Here is a 12,440-nt window from a genome sequence, read left to right as displayed (position 1 = left end):
AGAGGCGGCCCCTGATGACCCGAGATGCGTGTTTCGGGGATGAGCACCGCGGTGTGACTTCAGCTGTGTGGCTTCTGACACCCAGCTGTTATTGATTACAGAAACCCAAGCAGCTATAGCCTTGCTCAATACCTGCATGGAGGGCCTTTAATTAGCATATTTATCATCTCTGTCTGTCTTACTGTGAATGTCAGGTCATTAGTCTGAGGGAAATCACCCCATGAGAGCGTATCATTCCTTAGAAGTCCGGATCACAGCTTCCTTCGGGCCTGCTTAGGGAATGGATGTTTTCTGGGGTTTCTTTTCTTTTCTTTTTTTTTTTAAGATTTTATTTATTTATTTGACAGAGATCACAAGTAGGCAGAGAGGCAGGCAGAAAGAGAGAGAGGAGGAAGCAGGCTCCCTGCGGAGCAGAGAGCCCGATGTGAGACTTGATCCCAGAACCCTGAGATCATGACCTGAGCTGAAGGCAGAGGCTTAACCCACTGAGCCACCCAGGCGCCCTCTGGGGTTTATTTTCATTAGGACTCCATCGAGCCATCCGACCCAAGGAGGTTTAGACTGGGAATGTAAGACAGTGAAGAAAGTGCTTCTTGCTTTCCACCCTAGTTGGCTGGCCATAAAATATTCAGAAAGTGCTCATTTTTTTTTTTTAAACGTTTCAGTGATTGTATCTTATGAATTCTTTAAGTGTAGGAAATGAGGTAGATGGAGAAACATTCTGACCACATGGAATAATTCTGTCACTGTCCTGTCTGTGACTTGGAAGGAAATGATTTTTAGTACCAGCTATGTTGTTGGCTCGGTGTATTTCTTATACAAAATTACGTTCAACCCATTTTGCTGAGTTATAGCTCATTGCCTTAATTCTAAAACGAATTTTTGTTGAGTCATGCACATTTTCTTAGGCAGTTATACAGTTTGCCATTGCCTCCCTCTCCCCCATGACTAATCAAGGAGAGAGAGATTAAGATTTCTCCTGAGTTTTTCTCTTCGTAGGAATTAAAACTAAGACCACAGAGTTAAGAATAACAGATTCTGCCAGACTTATGGCATTCACTGTCTCAACAGAGCTGATGTCCAGACTACAGCCTTGGGCACCTTGTTTCTTTGACTCTTGGGTCATACCAAATGCTGTAACTAATTCCTCTGCCCTTTAAAGAGAAATGAAGGTAATCAGGTGAACTGGTGGTTAAATCCACAGGGCAGTTGGTGCAGCCAGGGTGTCCCTAAGGAAGGGACTAAAGGACAGTTAGGGAAGACAAAAGCCCAAAGAACAGTGATAGACGTTGGCAGGAGGACGCCATTCTGCAGTTGCTGGAGCCCAGGGTACCCTGGAGCCCAGGGTACCCATCACCACCAGTAACATCCAGAATATCCCTAATCCCCGCTGAGGTTTCTCTCTGCTGCCTCAGGATAGTTTGTGCCAACAGCGTGCAATTCGCTTACCTTCATCATTATGTTAAGGCAATGGCTGTAGCGGGAGCCTGACCACTTAAAGTGTGAGGCGAAAAGGGGGAGTGGGCACTGGAGTGATATCTATGCTCCTGCTTGGGAAGAAGTAATGAAAGTGTGAATGTAGCCCCAGAAGAACAAGACTGCTCATGAATCGTCACTGGGCTCCATTAAAGGGGGGCGAAAAGCCAACCGTCTTGACCACGCGTCCTCCAAGGTGCTCCAGGAAAACACACCGATCATTTGGCCCGTTCCTGAATTCTTGACACACTCCTCATAATTGACTCTAATTGTAGCTTCAGTGTCGCTAGTGACTTTGGAGGGTTTTCCACTGCGTGTTTAAGACTTTCGATGTTGGGGAAAAAAGTTCTTGTCAACATCTGTTCCCAGTGTGTTTATCTGTAATTTTAATTCATGCTCACTTGCCTTGTCATCTGGCCTGGACTGAAATGAGTTGAGATTATTTGTTCTATTTAAGATTTTATGCCCTTCAATTAAGTCCTCTGAAGACTTTTGGCATTGTATGATTTTTCCCCCCTAGTCTTCCTCATCATTCTAGTCTCCATCAGAATTTGTAATTGACATGGTTTTAGAGAGAGGGTTTTCAGGGTATTTGAGACTAAAAGAGGCCTGGGAAAGAGGCACTTAATGAGTATATTATCTAGTGCCTATGTAGAGAAACTGGCAGTTAGCAGCTGGGGCAGGTCCTGTGCATACTGAGAGCTGGAATCTGATCACCCTCCCAGCAGCCATGGGCTGAGGTGGGCTGGAAAGACAGGGCTCTCTGCTCAACTGTTGAGGCTGGGAGTGGAGGGCATTTGGAGATGAGTACAGTCTCCGGACATCGGTGATGTCATTGGCCGTGAAAGTGCTGTAGTGTATCAGGGCCCACGGAGCCTCTAGAAGGAGACACATTGTCTCAGAGAGAAGATCTGAAACTAAGGGCAGGCTGCTTTGGATATGGAGACCCTTAAGTGTAGACTACTGTCAAAGAGATGGATTGCTATCTAAGAGAGAATCTAGGAGAGTCCAGAGCTCAGTCTCTACTGGGCTCATCCTATAGGCCTAACCCTGTCAACAAGGAGGGAGAGGAATGTCCTTACCGCAAAGGGCCCAGGCTTCTATGGTATGTGTGTTGGTTGTGGAGTACGTACGGGTGTTGAGTTTTCATAAAGGATCTTTGGGCCATATCTCTCCTACACACTCTGTGGGTGGAGTTATCTCTTGGGGAGGGACACGGAATATACTGTACTTCGTATACCTTAGTGCCTAGGTGACTTCCAAGGTTGGGCAAGCAGAAGGATGGGAAAGCTTTCCGGGATTTAAGTTAGGAGTGCATTTTTTCATTGTCCAGATACATCATTTCAGAGGCAACTTGCTTGACCTGAAGGAGGACATGTTAGGGGTAGGAGATTGGGGGCAAGAAAGGGTGCTCTCGGTGGAATCAAACTTCGGGCAAATCAAATCAAATCAAATCTTGCGCAAGGCTAGTGGCCTACTGATTCCTTGTGGAAGTCAGAGTAGTAAATCATAAAGATGCTTGTCCATTATTGGCTGTAGAAGCCAGAGATGCGGCAGAATGGATGAATGGTTTTGCTATCATTATAAAGGGTGTAGGGTGGGATCTAGAGAGTGGCAGTGTGTGTGTGGCGGCTCATTATAATATGTAGGGCTGTTATATGCAGATGAGGCTGGTGGCTTTAAAGACAACAAGTTGTTAATGTTATGGTCTTCCAGGGACAACAGAACTCTAGATACAGGACCATTAGGGGAGTTCACATTTTAGACTTCACAACTAAGAAGTGTGACCTCAGCATTTCTATTGCTTCACTAATTTCCTTGAACATGATATGGGCACATGCTGCTTCATGTGTTTGGGACTCCTCCTACCCTTTGTCTAGTCAGCCTCACTCAGCCTTCACATGGCCTTAGATCTTGTATTAGGATCCTTTTCTAGGATACATTCTTGAAGCACCTTGTTCCTCTCCATCAGAGCATCTCCGTACAACCCAGTACTGCATGTCGGTCATTCCTGCATGTGTGTTGGATGACTGAGAGCACGGTTATGCCTTTCACGGTATTTTTGTTGTTGTTGTTCTCTGCTTTTTGCCTCACACAGTGCCTGGGTACCCAGTAGGTACTTGTCGTATGGATAAATGGTGCCTATGCTAGGAACTAAAATTAAGGAGGCATTCACATAAGACCTGGAATCTCATTTCTGTAGAGAATGTGTCTTCCTCTGAGTATCTGCTCATGGTCACCATTTGAGGCCAAGCTCCAAGTGGGTCTCACCCACCTTACTATCTTATTCAGGGGTGATACTCTGTCATGGGATTAAGTTAAATTTTCTTCTTACTTGGTGTATCCAGGTGGCAAGCTACCGTGGAATGTGTCCTGGAGAAAGAAACAAGGTTTGTTCTTTTGGAACGATCAAGACATGTCATGGACTAGAGAATGCTAATGGCTGGAGGAGTCCTGGTCTCTTTAGGCCAGGGTTAGCATTCCTGGAATGTCCCTTGATGACTAAAATGCTGGCTGGGCAGTCATGTGGGATGGGGTGGAGAGACGGGGCATTAGAATCCTATTTGGGTTTTTAGCCCTATTTCACCCATCACCAACAAGCTGTGTAATTAGAGGAGGTAGTTAACATCTTTGAGCCTTGGTGTATTTATCTTTAAAACACTCAGTTCTTGCTTTGGAGGACTGAGAAGATTTAGTCATTAACTAAACAAATATTTCTCAACTGCCTATAAGGTATTTCATATTGCCTTAGGCATGAGGTGACCACACTTCACATCCTTTGTCTTGAAGAAGTGAGCTTCTAATGAGATAAACATTATGTAAACACAGAAATAAATACATAATTGTGATTACTGCTATGAGCAAGAATAATCGGATGGTATGGAAGAAAATAATGGGGCTTTCTTCAGACTTGGGAGACAAGGAAGTCTTCTCTGAAGAGCTTATGTTTAAGCTGGGATTTGAAGGCTGAGTAGAAATTACTCTGGCAGTGATGTGTAATCATGTTGTGAGTCGGTGGAGCAAGCTTGTAAAGACTGAATCCGGAAAGAGGTGGGAAGACTAGAAGAACTAAAAAGGCTGGAGAGGAATGATGGAGGGAGAGAGGGAGTCTTGTTTGTTGACTAAAGTCCAAGTTAAAGATTTTTGTATTTTTCTTCAGTAAAATGGAAGCTGTTTGAAATTTTTTTTTTAAGGGGAAGAGTGAAGTGATCCAATCTGTTTTAAAAGAATCCCTTTGTGTGCAAAATGGATTAGAGACTGGGTAAGAAGGGGAACAGGAAGCCAAATGAGGCCATGTCCATTTGAGAGATGATAATAGTTTGGATTAGGATGGGTTTTTCTTATTACGTGAAGTAGAGGAGGAAATGATGTGTTCAGGAGATTTTTACAACATAAAATTAACGTATGCAATCCAATTTGAGAACATGAAGCCTCTACCCAGTTTTGCACAGTTGAAGTAAATCATAACTTGACCTGAGCAGGCAGCTTCTATTTCTTCTCTCTACTCCCTGCCCCCACCACTGCTGAGAAGTATCAGGGTCTCATTTTCATGGTGTTTCAAAAATTTTCCCCAAGTGTTTATGTGTACTGAATGTGGACTAATTGGAAAGCTCTTCAGGAGTTCATTTCCAGGATGGCTTTGTTGGTTAATGTAAGGAAATTGAGGTGATTTTGGTGATTAGCAACTTAGGCTTGGGCTGGTAGGTTTGTGGTTTAAAAATAAAAGGTAGAACTCTCAAACTTTAAAACTTAGAAAAGAAAATGTTTTTCAGTTGATACAGGTGGATGTGTTTAAAAAATTTCTATAAAGGGGCGCCTGGGTGGCTCAGTGGGTTAAAGCCTCTGCCTTCAGCTCAGGTCATGATCCCAGGGTCATGGGATCAAGCCCCGCATCGGGCTCTCTGCTCAGCAGGGAGACTGTTCCCTCCTCTCTCTGTGCCTGCCTCTCTGCCAGGTGTGATCTCTGTCTGTCAAATAAATAAAGAAAATCTTTAAAAAAAAATTCTATAAAAATTGATACAATATTTTTAACTTATATTCCATGATAAGCATGTGAAGAACGACATGCAACAGTACCATATAGTTTAATAATATCACAACTCTGTTTAGTGTTAAAGGTTAAGTTGTGTTAGAGAAATTGGCTATATATTTGCCTCTAGAGGAACATGGTGTAGTTCTCTGCATATTTATAGATTCCTTTGTTCCAGATCACACTTACTCTGGCCTGATAGGTATTTAAGTGTTTGAAGTGACTTAGGCATATTAGGAACCTGGAGGGTGGGGTAGTATATTTGAGGGGTCAGGGCAAAGAGGACTCCTACTAGTTTTCTGGTTTAGGTGGATAAAGGTACTGAAGATGAATGTGAAGAGCCCAGAGAACATGGATTTGGAAAGTAACATCAAGCGTTTGGTTCTGGCTCAGTGACCTGTGAGTGCCTGCGAGCACATCCAGATGCATTGTCCAGTGGCTTTTGGCTCTAATGATATAGTCTATAAAGTGGGATATGCTGGATAGTCAGTGCTATTTCCCATGCTCTAGAGGGGACTCTGAGCCTTTACTATTGTTTCTAGGGAAAAGTAGATGTTATCAACCAGGGGCCAGAAATAATGGGGTGGAAGCATTGCCCTGCACTCAGTTTCTGCAGAGAATGGATTGGCAGAACCTGCAGTTGGGTCCTGAGTGGACCCATTTAGAAACCTTTCATAGGACATAGATGGGTTATAATCCACCGAGTGTAATCGTTAGTTGTCTAATGACAAATACTAAGCTTCCAAGTATTTAAATTGCAGAAGGATTATTTTCTTAGTGTTCTTCACAAGACCTTCAGAATGAAATCATGATTCTGCCTCTTCCTGACTACGGTAACTTGGATAAAAAAAGTTCAAGTCTCAACCACATTTTCCTAATGTGTAATGTAAGGATGACAGTGATTTTTTGGAGTGTGGAGGGTTTTGCGAGGTAAGGTGTTCAAGAGGCTTAGCGCTATACCTGGCGTGTTGGAAGAAGTCAGTAAATAGCAGTTTCTATAATTAAGATGTTTTCTGTGGGGGCGCCTGGGTGGCTCAGTGGGTTAAAGCCTCTGCCTTTGGCTCAGGTCATGATCTCAGGGTCCTGGGATCGAGCCCCACATCGGGCTTTCTGCTCGGCAGAGAGACTGCTTCCCTCTCTCTCTCTCTCTGCCTGCCTCTCTGCCTACTTGTGATCTCTCTCTCTCTGTCAAATGAATAAAATCTTTAAGAAAAAAAAAAAAGATGTTTTCTGTGTTTGCGCCAGTGCTAGTTAAAAGAACTTGCCATATTCCTCTATTACAGGAGAATAATTCCGGAGGCGCGAGGCACTTACTAAAAATCGTCAAAAAGTCAAGTAGAAGAACTTGAATATTGGGCTGTGTGTGTGTATTCCACAATCTAGTCACAGTTTCTAATTTTGGAAAAAAAAATTTGATTTAAGAAAGAGGGTGACTTTCAGTAGTCTCGTGCATCAGACTCTGTTGATAAACAGCTGAAGGAAAAATAACCCCAGGGGCTAGCTAGAGGACTTGTTGAGGAGATTGTGGTGGCAACCAAAGACAAATATCCAGGAAAGGAAGGATCTGTATCCTAAATGTCATGCTCTGGAGACACATCAGATAAGAAAGACAAATCCTTTAGAAGGATTCTGAAGTGTGGAGAAGCGAGGATTTATGACGTGGCAGCCAGTTCCGATGCTGGGGTGGGGTTTAAGGAATGAGGATGTCCAGCTGGGGTGATGAAAGTATCCTAAACCTGGATTGTGGTCATGGCTTCACAACCGTATAAATTTATTAAAAATAATCAAAGCATATCTTTATATAGAGGTGAGTTTTATGGTATGTAAATTACACCTCAGTAAAAATGCTGAAAGAAAGAAAAATGGTGACTAGCAAACCAGTCACATTTGCCTTCCACTTGGTTCAGAGGGTAGAGGCGTTAAATGCCACTGTAGATTCATTGGTCTGTTCATTCACTCGTTAGTTTACCCTCCCCTGTTTCCTGCTGGCCGTAAGTCTATCCATCTCTAAGCCATCCGTCCAATTACCCTTGTGTGGGAAGCTTTGGTTGAGAGAAATGAATCAGACATAGACCCTGACTTGAAGAAGTTGGAGTGATCAAAGTGAGGATTTTTTGTTAAAAATGGTTGAAATTTCCACATGGAAAATAGAGATATATTGAGAATGAGAAGAAATGTAAATTGTGGTCTGTTTGAATCTACACATGCAAAAAGGAGATTTTCTTTATCTTTTGGATGTCGAGTGCTTAGGAACTTGTTGCTTTGGGGAGTGCAGTGGAATGGCCTAGTGAGAAATAACCCTGGCCTCAGACCTGGGTTCTGTGTGCCTACCACGACTAGCTTCTCCAAACCATGACTGCCTCCTCTTTAAAATACAGTTATTAATTTCAGTTTCATAGGGTTGTTAATAGAATTAAGTGGGCCAATGCATGTAAAACACTTGAGTGTCTGGCATATAGTATGTAATCAATAAATGTTTTTATTATTATATTAGTGCAGATTCTTTGACACTCTCCAGATGCACCCTTCTTCCTCACGGGTTGGAGTCCCTTCCTTTCTGTAGGATTTGCTCCTCACCCCTTCTCATGTTTCTATCTGTGATGAACCCAAGGTCAAGTTTTACATTCTCTAGAAGTGTTTTCTGCTTCCCCGAAACACTGATTATTTATACCTTTCACATCTCACTTAACATGGGTTGCTTGTTTATACTACCCGTGTATCTGGCGTGTAATATCTTAGCTTGTAATTTTCCTTGAGTGCAGAGAACAGATTTCAGTCATCTTTATTTTGCTCCCATAAGCTTGTGTGGTGCCTCCATCTACAGAAGCAGATGCCCCATAAATAAAGATCATTCACTCCTGCAGAAAGGCAAGTGGACAGTGACTAAGTACTGCTTGAAAGAAGGCCTGGGTTAATGAATGAAACATAGGCTTTTGGCACAGTGGTCAGGCCCCACCAAAGTAGATTTGACACGAAGGTTGGTTTGTCCCATGGGCCCTTCACTGTTCTTGAAATACAATTTACCCAACCCCCTTCATTGTGGATTGACATGGCATACGCTTGATAAAGATGCATTGGGACATCAACATTGTTTGAGTGGCTTTTTTTTCCTGCCTGTCAATTGCACAAAGAAGGAAAAGGACAGTTGCAGTCTCCTGGAAAGAGAAAGAAGAAACAAAGAATACACATCATAATGGATGCACGTATGACCTTGAGTCAGGCTTCCCAATGCAACAAAACGTGACAACGTAATTATTGATCAGTTCTGACATGGGGAAGGAAGTCCAGGAATTTTCTCTGGCAGTGAGAGCTGTGATGTCTAAAAATTGCCTCTTTGGTAGCAAAAGCAAGTCTTTTTTTTTGTAATGGTTATTTTAAGCCTTTAAAACCCTCCTAGAAGTGTTTTTGAATGGCAGAGGTTGCAGATTTCCAGCAAGTTAAGCTTTTGCTCTGATTTTGAGGGGGGAAGTTAGCAGATCGCAGGTAGTGAGGCTGAATCTGATACTGAGCTCACCTATGGCTCTGGTTTCACTCTCTGATGTCCTGAGGAACAGTTAAACCCTTCACTTATTAATCCCTAAGTTTTGCTAAGAAGGATGTATAATACGGTAAAAAGTACATGGGCCTTGAAGTTCACCAGACCTGATTTTAGAACCCTGGCATCTCCACTTACTAGCTAGATGTCAGTTTGAGCTTCTTTTTCCTTGTCTAGAAGTGGAGGAGAGCTAAAGGAGTGTTGAAAGGGTATTTTAGGGAGAAAAGTAATTATCCTGGAAGGAATGTCTGAGATTCAGAAAGAGTGTTGGGAAAATAAATGTTTAACACGTGCTTTAAAAATGATGCTGTGGGGCACCTGGGTGGCTCAGTGGGTTAAACCTCTGCCTTCAGCTCAGGTCATGATCCCAGCATCCTGGGATCGAGCCCTGCATTGGGCTCTCTGGTCAGCAGGGAGCCTGTCTCTGCCTGCCTCTCTGCCTACTTGTGATCTCTCTCTCTCTGTGAAATGAATAAATAAGGTATTTAAAAAAAAATGATGCCCCTGGGAAACATTCAAGGATGTTCCTTGCAGCATTGTGATTCAAAACCTGCAAGTCATCCCAGTGCCCATCTGTAGCATAATGGACAGATGGCGGCATGTTCATTGCTATAGAATATCATACAGCGTTGATGAATGAACTATGGTTATGGGTGTTATCAGGGACAAATAGAAAAAAAAAACACCATAGAGAATATGTAAAATAACATTTCTTCCTTGGGAAGTTCAAAACGGGCAAAAGCTGAATGATCTATCTATTTAGAAATAAGTGCCTATATCTGGCCAAACTATAAAAACATGCAAGGGAGTGATTAACACAAAATTCAGGATAGTTATTTTTGATGGCCAGAAGGGGGACTCTTTGGGGAAGTGTCATTAAGGGGCACTGATAATATTCTGGTCGTATTAGTTCTATATATCCACATGGATTCATTCTGTATATTTTCTATGAATCATGAATTTTGTGGTAAGACAATTTAAAAAGACTGGTTATGTTAGAAAGTGAGGAGAAGGGATTCAGGGTCTGCATGGATCAAAGCCTTCCAGAAAGAACCTGCTTTGACCCTTAAGGAGAAACATCTCAAGCACGAGACAGTCCAGAGTTTCCCATTCCTCTTCTCCTACTCCCTTCCTAGACCACCCATGCACATTGCCAAGGTCTGTGTTCATGTATGGTGCTGATAGACTGAAGAAAATTCACACTTTAGGATTTGCAAGTCTTCTGTTCTCTTCTGACATGAAATTTTATTCACTTCTTTTAGGTCATAACTTTTGTGCAGAAGGTCCTAAATGTGGTGAAAACTCAGAATGTAAAAACTGGAATACAAAAGCTACCTGTGAGTGCAAGAATGGTTACATTTCTGTCCAGGGAGATTCTGCTTACTGTGAAGGTAAGTGAGCTATTTAATAAAGTTGTCGGCGCAAAATGTATTCTTGGTAGACATGGTGGATGGTTGGAAGTCATCACTTGGTTCTGGTCTTTCAGGAACCTGCAAGAAATGACATCAACTCTTGAGGGTGCGCCGTTCTCCTGCTGTCTCCAGGCTTCTCAGTAGCATGTGAAAGCAAGACCTTTGGAGGTTGTTCTGAATCACAGCAAAGCCACAAAAGCAATAGGGCTGTAGCAGATCTCATGTTCAGCTTTCACTGTAATTAACAATCACTAGCAAAACTGTAAAGACATAATTTTCTGTTGTCTTCAGTAGATTTTTCTTTCTGAGTTCAGCTAAATGCGACATGGTGGATCCTCTTTTTGAATGATGCTTTGATCCTACCTTTGACCTAACTGCCTTCTTCTTCACCTGCCAAGGTCAGATTCTTTTTTTCAGCTGGGCTTCTTAATGACTGATTCATGCGTTGCTAATTCACAAACTCTATTAAAAGTCACCATGACAGATGGACTCATAACTTTGGCACTTGGACGGGTGCCATTATAGGGGTTAGTGGCTTCAAGCATTGGTGATCCTATTTCCACTCTAGAGAGGAGAACAGCTCCCGTGTCTGATGTGAATGCCTCTTTCCGAGCTCAGTGCTCCACCTTGGAGTGAGCCTTGCACACTCCTGCTCTTTTCTAGTGTCCTAGTATCTGAGTGCGCCCATATTCAGGAGCTCACTGGCTATGTCTCATCAATTTAGAGAAGTTCTAATAGGCAAAGTGATGGCAAAGCTGTTTATGTCCTGGTTGGACCCAGTCATTCCTGTTATGACCACAAACAGTATATTGCACTTGATGCTCTGTAACTCGGGAAAGTAGATGTCTGGAATGGGACGAATGCTGAAAAACCTTGATCATGCTCTTCCAGTTGGTTGGGTTCTCTGCTGGCTCATGCATTCTCAAGGTAAAGACAGTTCATGATGTTAATGATAAATTTTTTTCCATCTGTTTCTATCATTGGTCCTTGCTTAATTTTTTTGGCTTTGACTAAAGACTGCTTGAGTTGTTAGGAAAATGTGTCTAATCATCACTACTGCTCAGTACTTGGATGGCCTGTGGTTTTGGTTTCTCCTAGGAAGACTTTACTTTATTCACTACTTCTTTGTTTCTCATTAACGATACAATATAATAGATCTTTTCCATTTCCCCTTTTGCTTACTTTTGTAGATTTAAACTTGATTAAAGAAACAAGGTGGTTGGGAGGATGAAGCTGGCCTTTTGCTTATGAATCGGTTCTCATCTATCCTTCAATATCTTATTACTTGTTTGCCAATTTTGAGGAAGAACACTATTAATTTCTTGAATGTTTATTTATCTTAGCATGTGCATGTGAACAGGGGAAGGGGCAGAAGAGGAGGGAATCTCAAGCAGACTCCTGCAGAGCACAGAGCCTAGTGCAGGGCTCGATCCTACAACCCTGAGGTTATGACCTGAGCTGAAATCAAGAGTCAGATGCTCAACCGACTGAGCCACCCTGGTACCCCAGAATGCTGTTAATTTCAGGACTTCACCTTAATCCCTATTTTTTTTTTTTTTAAATATCTTAGGCTGTTTTTAGTTTTTTGTCAGAAAATTTAATTTCAAAACTTTATAATATGAATATTCTCCTCCTCATTTCCCATGGAAAAATCCTACAAGCCAGGTAATGATCTAAAAAATTTACTCACAGTTCTCTCTGGGAATAGACTGTGAACAATTATAAAAATGACAGAAGGAACCTCAAAATAATTTGAACCTGGCTCACCTCCTGGAAGAACCAGTACACCCACCATTCTTGACTCCGTTCAGCTCTTGAGACCTAGCAGAATCTTGGAGAAAATTGCTGGTTTGCAAGTTGTCTGGGACTGTTTCATTCCTCACTGATGCCTTTTTTTTTTTTTAAATAATCTTTTTTTTTTTTTTTAAAGATGTTATTTATTTATTTGACAGAGAGAGATCACAAGTAGACGGAGAGGCAGGCAGAG

At 42.3% G+C, this 12,440-nt stretch overlaps 1 protein-coding gene across 3 annotated transcripts in view; it reads left to right on the top strand.

The window, feature by feature from the left end:
- The window catches only part of LOC111149686 (neural EGFL like 1), an 836,166-nt gene that overhangs the window by 221,274 nt on the left and 602,452 nt on the right, over window positions 1-12,440 (top strand). For all 3 annotated transcript variants that reach the window (XM_022506910.1, XM_022506909.1, XM_022506908.1), the window contains one exon: window positions 10,304-10,432. In XM_022506910.1, the coding sequence (XP_022362618.1) occupies window positions 10,304-10,432 (129 nt within the window). The remainder of the gene's footprint in view (window positions 1-10,303; window positions 10,433-12,440) is intronic.

The sequence above is a fragment of the Enhydra lutris genome, unplaced genomic scaffold, assembly GCF_002288905.1.
Source record: "Enhydra lutris kenyoni isolate GAN:26980312 unplaced genomic scaffold, ASM228890v2 scaffoldscaffold22, whole genome shotgun sequence".
NCBI lineage: Eukaryota > Metazoa > Chordata > Mammalia > Carnivora > Mustelidae > Enhydra > Enhydra lutris.
Note: the sequence above shows the minus strand (reverse complement) of the source record. Positions and strands in the feature narration are given on the sequence as shown.